This window comes from Aquarana catesbeiana, linkage group LG09, assembly GCF_042186555.1.
Source record: "Aquarana catesbeiana isolate 2022-GZ linkage group LG09, ASM4218655v1, whole genome shotgun sequence".
In the NCBI taxonomy this organism is placed as follows: Eukaryota; Metazoa; Chordata; class Amphibia; order Anura; family Ranidae; genus Aquarana; species Aquarana catesbeiana.
Window position 1 is genome coordinate 87,565,812 of NC_133332.1, and position 15,895 is coordinate 87,581,706.

The 15,895-nt window shown below is 45.0% G+C and overlaps 1 protein-coding gene and 1 non-coding gene across 2 annotated transcripts; one reads left to right on the forward strand and one right to left on the reverse strand.

Annotated features, from left to right (window-relative positions):
• Positions 1-293: 293 nt before the first annotated feature.
• NRM (nurim) lies at positions 294-13,225 on the reverse strand. The gene is made up of 4 exons (XM_073598897.1): positions 12,994-13,225; positions 8,585-8,784; positions 3,940-4,116; positions 294-745 (listed from the first exon to the last, which is right to left on the reverse strand). Exons 1-4 carry the CDS (start codon positions 13,169-13,171, stop codon positions 446-448), a joined length of 855 nt encoding a protein of 284 aa, XP_073454998.1. The 5' UTR covers positions 13,172-13,225; the 3' UTR covers positions 294-445.
• A 104-nt stretch (positions 13,226-13,329) lies between these two features.
• TRNAK-CUU (transfer RNA lysine (anticodon CUU)) lies at positions 13,330-13,402 on the forward strand. The gene has a single exon. It is a non-coding gene; the product is annotated as a tRNA-Lys (tRNA).
• The last annotated feature ends 2,493 nt before the right edge of the window (positions 13,403-15,895 follow it).

Sequence of the window (15,895 nt, forward strand, 5' to 3'; positions counted from 1 at the left end):
TTGGTACATGGAGCCTTGTCTAGGATTACCAGATGATGGACAACGTTGACGGTTGCTTCCTTAAAAGTTGCTGCAGATTCATAAATATGCCAACCCATGGGTGTTTTTTTTTTTTTTTTAAACACACGGTTAGCAAGTTAGATTTAATCTCGAAAGTATTGTTCTAGACATGATCGAGTTTATCTTACTTTTAAAACTTGGCAAATATAAAAGAAATAATTTAAATCCAATGAGGAGGTGTTGGGGGGGGGGGGGGTTTAAGAGGCAAAGTTTCTTCCTTATTAAAATTCTTAAAAAAAGTTTATCCATCATCGTATACCACAGTCAAGGTCCATCCGAGGCACTTGTTTTCCGTAGACCAACACTTATTTACAGCTCAAAATACTTCAACCAAGTTAGTCTTTTCCTATACATACTTTTCAAAACTCAAAATTACAAAGCTGTCTCAGTCATTTTTCCACGTTTCCCGGTCAGTGTTAGCTTCCTCACGGGTGAAAAGTGAAAACTTCTTCTCAAGCTGAGAACGGAGGTAGCTGTAATCTTGGACATCCAGTCGATGAACACAGGAGACGTACAGAGTGAGGGCAGAGGCCAGGAGAAGGCGATCCGGAGGAAGGGAGGGTACCACCCACAGGATTACAAGTAATTCCAAAAAGACAGGGTGCCTGAGGTGGGCATAGAGGCGAGCAGCACGAGGCGACTTATGAGACAAGGGGTCACCCATTCCAAAGCAGTGGTAATACACCTGTGAGAAAGTAAATTGAACAGAAAGGAGTTTAAAATACTTCAGCTCACTGCCTGCATTCTAAGTTGCTGGGAACCTTAGGAATACCAGAAGTGACGCTTTAAAGCAGGGATCCTCAAACTACGGCCCTCCAGCTGTTGCAAAACTACACTTCCCATGAGGCATTGTAAAACTCTGACATTCACAGACATGACTAGCCATGATGAGAATTGAAGTTCCTGAACAACTGGAGGGCCATAGTTTGAAGACCCCTGCTTTAAAGTATTGAATGCTTATCCCACTTGTAGCTTCTGGCATTTAAACAGAAAGTGTAAAACTGGTGCAGCTGATAATAGTTATAGATTATGCAAGACTAGCTATTCTTGCAAACATTACTGTTACCCGATTTGGTCAATTACAGCCAAATGGTAGCAACACTGCACCTAAATTGGCTCTGAGTAACCTATGCAGACACCCCTGGCTGACAAATCTTGGGAAATAACTGCTGCTGTGTTTTTTTTTTTTTTTTATACCCAGACAACTGCTTTTGTTCTTCAAAAGGCAGTTAAATGCAGTAAAAAATAAAATTTGAGTCAGTTTGAAAGCTGCAGGGCTTGTGAATGAACTACAAAGATGCTCATCAGCTCCCTTGCAGTTTGAGAACTACAAGCGGTCTGCCACGGTGGAAGATGGGACTTGTAGTTCATTCAATAATTGCTGCTCAGAGCTGGGCACTTCCGGGTACCTTTATTGCAGAAGACATTGAGAAACCGATCATGTATATACGTATTGCTAGGATCGCACAGGTGGGCACCAATATCCCTCAATTTAGAAAACACAAGACTTTTAAAGTGGATCTAAAAAGGTAGGTTTTTTATCTTAAAGCATTAAAGAGGAGCTCCAGTATAAAAAATAAAAAAGTCGGCAGCTACAAATACTGTAGCTGCTGACTTAATACAAAGAAAATTACCTGTCCGGGGATCGTGCGATGTTGGCACCCCAGGTGCTGGCATTGTAAGTAAGAGAAACCGGCAGTAAAGCCTTCCGTCTTCACAGTCGGTTCCCTACTGCAAATGCATGAGTTATGCTAGACTTTCTGAATGGTCCTGCTATCTTCTGGGACCTAAGCGGGGGGAGAAGAGGCCGGAAATGTCATAGATCGCCGATCTTACCCGGACGTGGGAGCAGGTACCTGTCAAAACCAAGTAACCCCAAAAAGTGGCAAATGTACAGTGGAAGGGGAGTGCGAACAAGCGGAGCTTCACTTTAAAGATCAAAACAAAAAAATACTGTATGCAGCAGGCCACCCTAATATTTACCTGAGCCCTATCTCAATCAAGTGCTCGGCTCTCCTGCCTCATTGGCTGAGACAGCAGCAGGCACCATTGGCTCCTGCTGCTGTCAAAGTCAGTGAGTCAATGAGGAGAGAGATGGGGCGCGGCTAAGCAGTGCCTCCTTGTCTGAATGGACAGACAGAGCAGCGGCTCAGGACCAAACCTTGCTCTGGGCACACTCGGCAGGAAGGAGGGGCCAGTAGCATCGGTGGGGGATCAGGGTTGCTCTATGCAAAACCACAGCACAGAGCAGGCAAGTATTAAAAAGTTTTCTTTTGCCCATAGCCTTTAAGGTGCCCAAATATATATGCAAAATACCCTACTCCACTGCTCTTGGGCTTGAATTGCCCATAACACTGAGGCTGGGAAAGTAGAGTATGTGGCGTGAATCGGGTGAGGTTTGTCCCACCCGCTAGTGAGAAGATGTAAAAGATTGCCCTTACGGTGCCTAAAATGGGTGGATGACGGCTTCCGCCGAAGGCCAATAATAATATGGTAGGAGATATAAAAGAGCCCCATTGCAGAATGCTGGCACTTTAAGACATCTATGTGCTGTAAGATAGTCCACCACTTTTCAAAAGGTGGGCAATTCTACAGGTATTCTGGTTTCTTTCACAGCATATGGTACATAAAGGCGGTAGTAAACTTTCTCAAAAAAAAAAAAAAAAATCCCTGCAAGGTAATAAAATGTGCATCGCCTACTGCCACATTATGGAGGGACTTGCCTTAAAAAGAAGCCCACCAGCAGTGCGCTATCACTGCAGACCGGCCTTCCATCTTCACCCGATGTTGCTTTTAAGGTTCGTGGGTTCCAGCCGCTTTGAATGGCCTAGCCGTGATGACATCACTACCGTGTATGCACGCAGGAGTCATAGCTCTTAAGTAACGACACGAGCATGCCATTCCTTTAGAGCGTATGCGCCAGTGATGTCACCAGCTGCTGCTCACTAGAATACCATCTAAACTGTGCACATTTAAGAGATATTCATTTTACCTACAGGTAAGTTATTATAAGCTTACCCGTAGGCAAAAATAGCAGAAAGGAGTTTACTACCGCTTAAATAGGAGAGAGAGGGAGAGGGAAATTTTTGTTGTTGGGAAACCGATGCCTTCTTTAAAACTGTTTGCTGTTGTCTCAAAGTCCCACGAGGAGTGGGAGAGCCTGAAGACTACACAGTTTTTTTGCATTTTTCAGATTTGATTTAAAAACAAACAAGCTTGTTACTGCCATTGGCAATTGTGACATTGTTTAAGCCCTCTGATTGAAACACATCCCTGGTAGTCAAAGGGTTAATCCTATAATTAGTCAGTGCTCTTTGAGGTAAAGTACCCTAATGTGTTTATTGAATCCATAGTGATAAGCTGAAAACTTTAAAGTGGTTGTAAAGGCACAAGGTTTTTTTTTTTTATCTTAATGCATTCTATTCATCAAGATAAAAAGCCTTCTGTGTGCAGCAGCCCCTCTCAATACTTACCTGAGCCCATCTAGATCCAGCAATGTTGTGCAAGAGACTCAGCTGTCCGGGACTCTACCTCCTCATTGGCTGAGACAGCAGCGAAGCGCCATTGGCTCCTGCTGCTGTCAAAGTCAGTGACAGGCAGGGCGGGGCTGGGCCGTGGCTCCATGTCAGAATAAACACGGAGCTGCTTGCTGTGAGGGCGCTCAACAGAAAGGAGGAGCCAGGAGCACCGAAGAGGGACCTAAGAGGAGGATCTGAGCTGCTCTGTGCAAAACTATTTCACAGAGCAGGCAAGTATACCTTAGTAACACTTTTATCTGCTGTCCTGATTTTACTTTAGCAATAGAAGTATCTCTGGTTTCTGGAAAAACACAAGGGACTAGGAAACAAAAAGGTGTCAAGTTTTACCCCACCCACTTACCTGCTTAATTCCCATGAGCTCTGCATAGTCAAAAATAAGTAGAACACTGAAAATAAGCAGCCACGATATGGTGTGTAGCAGAGCGCAGATTACAGGGAATAATGCACTCCATGGAGCAGTAGGGACATTCCACAGGAAGGGCCCACGTGGGAAAGACTGCCAGTATCTCATCATGATCTATGAATAGAGGAAAAACATGTGTTTTTATCAGGCAAAGGTTTGAGATGTCACAAATTTGTACAACCAGACATTAAAAGTACATGTAGTTCACATCAGATATCAATTCAGCATACCAGTATTGTAGTTGATGTCATGGCAATGCCTTAACCACTTGCTGACCAGCTGCCGTCATTATACATTGGCTCAATCCCGCAAATCGCCATAGCTGTACATCGGCTCCTTTAAGAACCAAGGCAGGCGTGCACCCGCTGCACGGTGGGGGACACAATGCGCGTGGCCGCGATCCCGGGAAAGAGAGCCAGAACAGGGATCAATGTAAACAGACAGATCCCCGTTTTGACAGGCGAGAGTGTTCTGCTGTTCCTAGTGATTAGGAACAGCGATTGATCTCCTCCTCCAGTCAGTCCGCCCCCCCAGTTAGGAACACATTTAATCCCTTGATCACCCCCTAGAGAGAGAGAGAGAGAGAGAGAGATTTTTTTTTTTCTTCAAAATTGTCTTTGTTTATAGAAAGAGAAAAAAAAAAAAAAAAAAAAAGGGCGGGGAGGTAAGGTTGAAATACCACAAAAGAAGCCTCTATTTGCGTGAAAAAAAAAAGTCAATTTTGTTTGGGTACAGCGTCGCATGACTGCGCATTTGTCAGTTAAAGCGACGCAGTGCCGTATCGCAAAAAAAAAAAAATGCCTGGTCATTAAGGGGGAAAATCTTCCGGTCTGTAGGTGTAAGCGCCCATTAGAGCCATATCTAGGGTCGTGCACAACCAGGACACCAAATCAAAGCAGGTAGACAAGCATAAAACATTTGAAAAGCTAGGACATGCAAATTCTAGGCATAATATTACCAACTAAATTAAACATATCAATTTTTGTGATAAATTTCATGCTATTTGCAGATTTTACGTGCATAGAATTCCTGCTTAGCTTCCCCCATCTAAGTCATTTTAACCCTGCTATGCTGCCAGATATCACTATCAGTTGTAAACTACATGTCCACAATGTTCGCCCTAAAAAGGGGTTAATGATCTTAAGGGTTGGGTGATACATTGTATGTTACAAAAGGTGGCGTTACAATTTAGGCTGGGTTCACACTATTGCAAATTTCTCCGCATCCAATTCACTTAACAGGAGATTGTGCCCGGCTCTCTATGGAGCCAGTTCTCACACATCTCCGGAGCGGCTCTGATGCGAATTGCACAGGAGTCCTGTGCGTCTTTTGGTCCATTTCAGGTCTGAATTAAGCCAAAAATTTGGGCCGAATTTAGACCTGAACCAGTGAATAAAGAGCACCGGACTCCTGCTGTGAGCTGTTCCGTGCTCCAGTCTGGACCCAGTCTAAAGCCTCATACACACGATCGGATTGTTGGCCATAGCGTCAGACTTTTGTCAAAATGGTGTGTGCCTGGATATTGTCTTGCATACTAACGGCACACAATTGTCGGCCAACAAACACGAACGTAGTGACGTACTACGTGGAATTTCAGCTCTTGAGCACCACCCTTTGGGCACCTTCTGCTAATGTTGCGTTTGATGAGCATTGATTCCATGCATGCGTGTTTGTACTTTGGACTTGTGTACAGACAATACCCAAATCTGACAACAGACCGTTGTCCACCGAAAATTTACTAGCCTGCCATCCAACATTTGTTGGCCGAAAGTTGGACATCAATTGTCTGAAGGAGCGTACTAACAGTCGGATTTTAGGCTAACAGTCTGTCATCACACAATCCCCTGCCAACAATCACATGGTGTGTACGAGGCTTTAAGGTGTAATGATTATGTGTTATAAAGGTAATTTTTGGTAGCCAATACAAAAGGCAATCACAAGGGTAAAAACAACTTGTATACTGTGCCTTGAAAAAGTATTCATACCCCCCGGAAATTTTCCACCTTTTGTCATGTTACAACCAAAAACGTAAAAATGTATTTTATGCGATAGAACCCCACAAAGTGGCACATAATTGTGAAGTAGAAGGAAACTTATAAATGGTTTTCCAATTTTTTTTACAATAAATGTGAAAAGTGTGGCATGAATTTGTATTCAGCCCCCTTTACTCTGATACCCCTAACTAAAATCTAGTGGAAGTCACCTAATTAGTAAATAGAGTCCACCTGTGTGCAATTTAATTGCTGTATCGATACAGCTGTTCTGTGAAGCCCTCAGGAGGTTTGTTAAAGAACCTTATGCCCCGTACACACGATCAGAAATGCCACCAGCAAAAGACCGATGTCAGCTTTTGGTCGGAAAATGCGACCGTGTATGCTCCATCAGACTTTTGCTGGCGGAATTCCAGCCAGCAAAAGATTGAGAGCAGGTTCTCTATTTTTCGGTCGGAAAAAGTTCCTATCCGAAAAAGCGATAGTCTGTATGCAATTCGGACGCGCGAAAAATCACGCATGCTCGGAAGCATTCAACTTAATTTTCTCGGCTCGTTGTAGTGTTGTATGTCACCGCGTTTTTGGCAGTTGAAAGCTCAGAGAACTTTTTTGTGACCGTGTGTATGCAAGACAAGCTTACAGCAATCCCGTCGGAAAAGCCATCTTATATTTTTCTGACCCAAATCCCGATCATGTGTACGCGAAATTAGGGAACAAACAACATCATGAAGGCCAAGGAACACACCAGACAAGTCAGGGATAAAGTTGTGGAGAAGTTTAAAGCAAGGTTAGGTTAAAAATGTATGTATGTATGTATGTATGTATGTATGTATGTATGTATGTATGTATGTATGTATGTATGTATGTATGTATGTATGTATATATATATATATATATATATATATATATATATATATATATATATATATATATATATATATATATATATATCTCAGACCGGGCAAGGATAGCATTAAATCAGAGAAGCAGCCAAGAGGCCCATGGTAACTCTGTTGGAGCTGCAGAGATCCACAGCTCAGGTGCGACAATTTGTCCACAGGACAATTATTAGTCGTGCACTCCACAAATCTGGCACTTATGGAAACATGGCAAGAATTAAGCCATTGTTGAAGGAAAGCCATAAGAAGTCCCGTTTGCAGGAAGCCATGCGGGGGACACAAACATGTGGAAGAAGGTGCTCTGGTCAAAATGAGACCAAAATTGAACTTTTTGGTCTAAAAGCAAAACACTGTGTGTGGTGGAAAACTTAAACTGCACATCACCCTGAACACACCATCCCCACCTTGAAACATGGTGGTGGCAGCATCATGTTGTGGGGGTGCTCTTCTTCAGCAGGGACAGGAAAAGCTGGTCAGAGTTGATGGGAAGATGGATGGAGCCAAATACAAGGCAATCTTAGATGAAAACCTTTTAGGAGTATGCAAAAGACTTGGGACTGGGGCGGAGGTTCATTTTCCAGCAGGACAACGACCCTAAACATACAGCCAGAGCTACAATGGAATGGTTTAGATCATAGCATATTTACGTGTTAGAATGGCCCAGTCAAAATCCAATTGATAATCTGTGGCAAGACTTGAAAATTGCTGTTCACAGACGCTCCCCATCCAATCTGACAGAGCTTAAGCTATTTTGCAAGGAAGAATGGGCAAAAATGTCACTCTAGATGTGCAAAGCTGGTAGAGACATTGCCAAAAAGACTTGCAGCTGTAATTGCAGCGAAAGGTGGTTCTACAAAGTATTGACTCCGAGGGGCTGAATACAAATGCACGCCACACTTTTCATATGATTATTTGTAAAAAATGTTGAAAAACCATCATTTTCCTTCCACTCCACAATTATGTGCCACATTGCGTTGGCCTATCACATAAAATCAAAATAAAATACATTTACGTTTTTTCGTTGTAACCTGACAAAATGTAGAAGATTTCAAGGGGAATACTTTAAGGCACTAATAGTCATTGAATTGAAAATGAAGCCTTTTATCATTTCAAAGAGAAGTATGGGATAAGAAAAAAAAAAAAAAAAAAAAAAAATGTATTACTTACCCAAATGGCTGTAGCACCGATCCCAGCTGCACCTTTCCTCTGCAACCTCTAAGACCAAGAACTGAGGAATCAAACGCTGCTGATTACTCAACTCTCAGTCTTTAGCCTGCAATGTCAATCACTGGCTCTCTGCTCTGCCCCTCCAGCGCCCACTGGAGAACTGAGCTGTGGAGGGGGAGGGAGAAGACTCTCAGCAGTTCGCTGAGAGGCTGAGCCAACTGCCAGTCCAGGCTCCGACCATATGGACGGCACCTTTTCAGAGCCTTGACCGGGTCTATGAGGTCACCCGACAGCGGGTATATATATTATATTACACACACACGTAGAGTTAACTGCACTCCTGTGATCCATAGAAAAAAAAAAGTATATCTCCTTTCAAGGAAAACTACTTTTTTTTTTTTTTTTTTTACAAGTTTATGTTAAATGTAAAAAGAACTGCATTTTTTTGTTTTGTTTCCTATTCTAGTAGAAAATGCATAACAGAAGGTGTAACCATGATGCTTTTTATTAAGACTGACACAGTACCTGGAGGGAGACAGCAGTGCACAGTATATAAACGGAGCGCTGAAGAACACCAAACACCCGAGTCACCCCCTCCTTTAATAGAGGCCAGGCCATGAGGCTGTGCTGGAAAACAAATACAAGAAGCAAGGCCAAATTTATCCCGAGAGAGCGCAGGAACTCAGAGTCTCCAATAGCATCTTTCCACAGCAGAGGGGACTCACCTGTGAAAGGAAAGATAACAGTTAGCAAGTGTCAGTCTATTTACAGGTTCAAGTGTGGATTGTTCTATACAACATTAAGAAGATTACGTTTAAAGAGAGACTTTCACCATAATGACTACAGAAAATAAAATATTCCCAGGAAAGAAGTGAATACTCATCTCTCATCGCTGACTGCACTGTCAATCTCTGCTATGGTGAAAAGAAACTGCTGGCTGAAGAGTCTTCAGAATGTAACAATGAGAGCGCGCGGTGGGAGACCAGGTAGGCCACCAGAGTGTCACAAGATTCTTCGCTCAGCAGTTTCTCGTCACCATAGAGTGGCAGCGCAGACGAGTGCTTACTACTTTCTTTGCAAGAAACACTTTTTAATATTTATCTTACCTAGCTGTAATAAAGCTGTACTCTGAGATAAGCAAAACTGTCTATATAGAAGCAGCATGTGTATTCTTAGTTGAATCTTGGTGCACTTTGTGTACTTCTTCAAGATCTGTGCAGTATTCCTTGTCTCTGTAGGAGCTTCCCGTAATCAAGACCAGTCACTGCTGCTCTCAGTCCTTGTGCAGGGTGCCTGGTCTTATCTCCTGTAGTGGGAGGGGCCTGCTGGGTCCCTCCCACAGCTTTGCTTTCTGCAGAGGTGAAAAAGTCATGATGTCACCACTACTTTTACAAGCTAATATCTAGGTGCACAAAGGCATTTGTGCACACAAAGTGGATTTATTTCCTTGGTGACCATTGAGGAATATATTTCAATAAACTTTTTTGTGCCCGGAGTTCAGCTTTATGCACTGTAGAGGAACCTTTCATATCGATAAAAAAAAAAAAAAAAAAAAAAAAACACACATATTCTGACAGTGCTTGGTGTCTGCACTCAGTGCTGGCACACATGAGCTGGAGAACATGCCCAAGTCTATGCAAACAACAACTTCCAAAACTTTGTATGCACAGCACAACCAAGAGGACAATCCATTCCTTTGTAGACATTTCCTCTCACTTCCCGTTGCATCTCTAGGAGAAGAAACAAAGAAGGGAAATCTACCTAATGGAATAGAGTCAGTATAAAACAAACTGACAGGGGTTTTTAGGCCTGATTCACACCTATGCAATTTTAGTGTTTTTTGCACTACAGTCCATTTAACATGGTTTCCTATGGAACAAGTTCTGTAGTGCAAATCTGCAAAAAGCACTAAATGCATAGGTGTGAATCAAGCCTTAAAGCAGAGTTCCACCCATATACAAGTCAGCAACTACTGACTTAATAATCGAACACTCACCTGTCCCACGGTACACCGATGCGGGCGAATGAAGCCCAGCTCCTCTCCCCCTCCCCATGGTGCCGGGATTCTGACTGTGGGCGCCCGGCTGTGGCTTCTCAGACGGACATGCACAAAAAAACCAAATGTGGCATGTCAGGGGATCACCTTCACTTAAAGTGGAAGTTCCATTTTTGGGTGGAACTCCACTTTAAGTACAAGAACTAAAATGGAATACATGGCAGTTTACCAGACCTAATCTGACATGCACCTGAACTACAATATTTTGGTGGCTCTTGGGGCTCATTCTCATGTGCAGCATGAACTGCTGCTCCTCTATAAAGTCAAGTGATCCAAGCTCAAACAGAGTTTCAGGTATTTGACAGGAACCTCAGTTGCCTCCTCACCACCTGATTTAACCCCATAATTGCCATACTTCCACACTGCAATTGTGCACATTGCACGCAGTTGTTGCGCAACTTCATAGAATTGCATTAGTCATATTCAGCGGAGGCACCACCTGCCAAAAGTAACATACAATCGCAGCAGCTAAACTTAAACTGCATGTTGGTGGACGGTAAAACCACGGCTCAACTGCCTTGTTTTACACCCCCATGGGCATGTGTGAACAATTTCTAAGGACCCGTACACACTTGCAGTCAAAAAGGGGAAGGGCGGCAGTTTTATAGTGCCCCCCCCCCCCCCCCCCCAAGGGTTAGTTCACCTTTCAAAAAATAAAGATAATGGGTATTTGTAGATAAAAACAAACTGACTAAAGTTGAATAATGCCCATGCTATAGTTGTGGGTCATTTACACACTTCTGAAGCCTGACTAGAATACTCCCAGGATGTTGCCAAGTGAGGCCTAGTCATTACTGATCACCTTCATCATCACAGGAGTGAGCTCTTTCTGATTCACCCCCCTTACATGCTCTCTCTCTCTCCCCTGATTCAGTTTGAGCGCTCACTCTTGTGATGGAGGTGGTGAGCAGTACCAGCTGGGCCTCACTTAGCAACATTCAGGGAGCATTCCTGCCAGGCTCAGGAGATACATAAATGGCCTACACCTAAAGCAAGGATATTAATCAATTTTAGTCAGAGCTGTAGATAAAAACAAACTGTGCAGATGCCCCTTATCTGTATAGGCATTTTTTTGTAAAAGGTGAACTAATCCTTTAAGCTACAAAAGGCAGCCAATGTTGTTCACATGCTGCGGATGTGATGCTTTGTGGCTGCAATGTTTTTTGTTTTTTTACCCCTTGTTACTATCATCAGGCATTATCAATGCCTAAAAGCCTGGCACGCACTGAGGGGTCCCCCCCCCCCTTCAACCCAGTGGACTGAACGATAAAAAAAACAAAAAAAAAACAAAACAAAAACAAACAACTTTAGCGCTGAGGAAAAGCCCCTGTACTATGTAATGTTAGTACAGCGATCTCCCCCGCTGAGCTATTGTGTTCTGACAGGGGCGCCCCCCACCACCAGAACACACGATCTGCATCCAATCAGTGCGCTCAGCCAATGGCTGAGAGCGCTGATTGGATGCCGATCGTTAGACCTTTTTCTCCATCGTGCCCCTTCTGATCAAGCCAGCTTTTGTCAGACCAGCTGCTGTACACACAGGCCCAGTCAGCCGGTTTCTACTAAACCAGCCAATGCCACTGAACATTCGGCGTACTGTGTACTAGGCTTATGGGCAAGGCTTTTTTTTTTTCCAGTGTGAATGCAGTTCCGCCACCTGCAGCATTGAGTGTATGTAATGGCAAGGGGTACTGGGGTGTGCTGCAGGGTCGGTTGATGCTGTCTGGGGGGGCTGGATGGGATATCATTTTGATGTGTGTGTGTTGCTGGGGGTGGGTTTTATTTTGCTGGGGGGGCAATTGTTGCTGGGGGGGGATCTATTCTTGCTGGCTGCTGAAGGGTCTATTGTGCTGGATGTGGGGAGATCTGTTGCTACTGCATGGGGTCTATTGTTGCTGGGAAGATCTTTTGTTACTGGCTGTATGGGATCTATTTTTATTGCTTTTCTTATCAACAAGTTCCATACAGATTACTTAGTATCACAAATGTTACATGCTTCTGTATTCTCTAAAAAGCAGTGGTCCTGGGAGGTGGATAGGGAGTGGAACCAAGGATTGGTGCTTGAAGGTGGGGGGGGGGGGGGGGGGCGGAGACGAGGGGTAACTAGAAAAGGGGGGAGTTCCTGCATCTATTCTCAATAAAAAAAAACAAAAAACACCTCTGCTTATAGACATTGTTCAAATGGGGTGATCCATGCCCTGTGCGTGTCCCACCCATTGCTGTCTATTGGGATGCAGGGCTGTGTTTTCACAGGTGTGTACATCTCCATACTATTGTTGACTATTGCGATGGAGCGCCAGCACAGACACAGCCGTCGTTTCCAACGTGACATCTATGTGGGTGCGGGTCCCTGAACGCACACAAAGGGCGAGACCAGGGAAATGCACCCACACAGATGTCATATTGGGCGCAGCGGCTGTGCTGGCGTTGCATCCCAATAGTACTGTTGGCACACAAATACACACACCTGTGGGAACACGGCCCTACACAGAGTATGGATGTAATCACCCCGTGTGAACGAAGCCCAACACGACCCATTCATGTGATTAGGGCCACACCAGAACCACTTGCATTGCACACACACTGCTGCAGGCTTTTAAAAGGTTAAAATCTCCCTGTTGCCCACTCATGTCTTTGCAGAAGGGCATGGAGTGCCTGAAATGTATATTAACCCTAAAGGAGATCATACAATTCCATTGTATAATATGTGGGGAGCTCCTCAGGGACACAACTACACACCGACCCCAGAAGTCACAGGACCATCAGGCACCTGCAGGGGCACATTTAAGAATCACGTGACCCGACCTCATATAAACTCCCCTCATCCGTTTGTGAGCCAAGCTAAAGTCACCATAACCTTCCCGCCATGTTCACTCACCCTCCGACCCCTCACTGATATTCCTCAACAGAGCTCCGAATGACAGGAACCGCACAAACTCCACCCCGGTACCGAACCCAGCCACAAAGCACAGCAAGGAGACTAGACCCAGAAGCGCGCACACCGGCATGGAGGGTCCCGGAGACACCGGACCGCTCATCTCACTTCCCGCCGACATGTTCGCATTCAGTTCTCTAAACTCCACTGCTCCGCCCCCGGCCACACCAAAACCCCGCCCCAGCCAACTCAGTACCACGCTCTAGTCTAAACCGTCTCCTAACCACGCCTGCTTTATGATATAAGACACATAGCCAGGTACAAGCACTGCCACCAAGTGCCCGGCTAGCTCAGTCGGTAGAGCATGAGACTCTTAATCTCAGGGTCGTGGGTTCGAGCCCCACGTTGGGCGATAAGTATTTTTTTCTCATACAATGGAAATAAAGATTGTTATGGAAAATATCTAACGTGATTTTCAGTCTTACCTCCCAGAGTAGACAAAATTAGACTATAGTCTACTGGAATCATCCTTGACTGTTTTTTTACACGGAATCCTCTCAATGTCCTTTTTTTAACAGATTGCGACATTTTCATACAGCGTGTCACTATACGTTACGGTAACAGCAATTAAGGCCCCATTCACCCCTCACATAGCGGGAATGTGTGCAATTTTGTGGGGGTGATTTTTCACACATTTTAATGTGGCGCTCATAGGGAAGACTTTTCACCTGAGAGGGTGCCCCATGCACATTTGTTGCGAAAAAGAAGCTCCTGCACCTTTTTGGGTGACAAGCTTCACGTGATTTAATTTTTTTTCACGCACATTTTGCTGCAATTGCCGCACGATCATCGCTGGAAAATCGCGCCATGTTTGGGGTGCCATTAGGAATGAACGGTCAAAGTTTAAGCAGGTTCTTACAGGTTGGTTAATTCGTTCTCCACGCTGCCCAGAAGGGAAGGGGTTAAGTCAATCTCGGCATTTTCCCAGGCATTTTTGGGCTCTGCCCTCCACCCTGTGTTGATATATAAACTAGGGGAAGGCTCTGCTCTGGGTGTCTGTGGCCTGTATGGGAAGTAACTGAGAGGCCGAGCCTGAGGATGTAACCACTGGCAACATCTGGACTTTACGAAGTCTGCCTGAGCCAGACAGGGTGTCAGAAACCATGAAATCAGGCTGAGACAGAAGTACAGTTAAATCACACTTGTTTAATAATAAAAGTAAATAGAATAAACATAGTCAAAACATAGCCAAAGTTCAGTAACCGGAACGGATAGTCAGCCAAGCCAGAAGTCAGGGATCAATGTAATGGAACAACAAGCAGGATCTGGAGCCAGAACGGATGTCAGCAAAGCAAGTCTTGAACAGGTTCGCAGGAGATCGTTTCTGTGATATTGACCAAGGCAAAGATCCTCTGGACTGGACGGCTTAAGTAGGCAGGACTGACGAGCAGAATATCATCAACAGCTGAGAAACTGTGGAGAGATAGGAGCTGGCAAGCTCAGAGAAGGAAGGGCTGAGCCCAGCCCTGACACAGGGCTGCTTTTAGAAATTACGGGGCCCCATAGAGCCTACCTGGCAGGCCACCCCTTGGCCAAAAGTGACTGAGGACTTAGATTTATCAGTCCCTTTCTCTGCAGCCTCAGCTGCACAGATGAATGAATAGGAAGCTCTCTGAGGCCTGCTTCTCATTCATAAACTGAAGCATAGTAAACAGTTACTATGATTCAATGATCAATGGACACAGGAGTGATTGCTCACTGTGTTCATTCAGGAAAGGAAGGGGCCAATAAATTACATATTTACCAGCCCCTTCCCCTGCTCTTCATCCTGAAACATACCCCTGTGTTCCCGTAGCAGCTGTCTGCAGAGAAGAAGGGAAGCTAGCAGCATTGTGAGGGAAAGGGGCACACAGGGGGCCTGGACAGCAGATGGAAGGGCACATGTGCTAGGACCAATCTTCCTGCAGTGCAGCCGGAGGAAGAAAGAGGAGTAGAAGCTGGCAGTGCTGCAGGGGGAGGCAAAAGAGAATTACTGTCTGCAATAAGACAGTACTGCCGGCCCTCCTGCTCAGCAGGTGCCTTGGTCCCCCTTTTAAACTGACAGGGCCCGGGCCCAGTACAGGAGGGCTGGCTGTACTGCCATATCAGTGGCCCTGGAGCCAGGATTCCACCACGTATGGGCTTTTATCTTTGGGGAAGGTATGCACACACCCTGGGTCTACCTACTTAGGAATGGCCTGTTATTGCACTGTTGGGCTGTATTACCAAGTTGTCCAGTAAAGACTGCTCATCTGATTCACACCTAGTTTGAAGTTATTCGAAGGGGTGCATGGAGCTACATGGCACATCTAGAAGAACAGGGCCTGTAAAGCACACATGGCGTGAAGAGGAAGGAACGGAAAGCCACCATGAAGGGTTAACTCGGAAGAGAAGTAGGCGGGTAACCATGGACTGGTGGGAATGTAATAACAGCCAGACAGCATAGAGTGGTGCAAGGCATGGGTGACATATTCTCTGGTAGTGAGGGTGTTGGTGCTTTGACTCTCTCCCTAGCAGTTGGTTCCCCAGAAGCAATTGGGACCGAACCTGCTGTATGCAGACCCCATAGACCTAGCCGCCTGGTACAGGAGAGTTAATTAAGTGCACTCATGAGATTTGCGCTTAGTGCATGGAGGGACTCTATTCTGTCACTGGGAGTGGGATGGCAGAGGAAAGCTGGACTAGTGGAGCGGGACACAAGCTCAGCAGTGTCCCCCTCTAAATGCTACATTCTGAAAGGTAAGGTGTGCTGCAGCAAGGGATGGAGTGGTTCATGGGAGGAAGCTGCTTGTGATACACAGCTGCACAAGGTGTAAGGCTCACTTCTAAGCTGGATTTCTGTCTTAATGTTGATTTCACTTGACCA

What these genes read in the sequence shown, in the direction of transcription:
- NRM (XM_073598897.1), bottom strand. Translation starts at nt 13,171, where the DNA reads ATGTCGGCGGGAAGTGAGATGAGCGGTCCGGTGTCTCCGGGACCCTCC. An exon ending in GCACTGCTGTCTCCCTCCAG is followed by an intron (nt 4,117 to 8,584) that starts GTACTGTGTCAG and finishes CTCTATTCATAG; the next exon opens with ATCATGATGAGATACTGGCA. An exon ending in AGCTCATGGGAATTAAGCAG is followed by an intron (nt 746 to 3,939) that starts GTAAGTGGGTGG and finishes ACTTTCTCACAG; the next exon opens with GTGTATTACCACTGCTTTGG.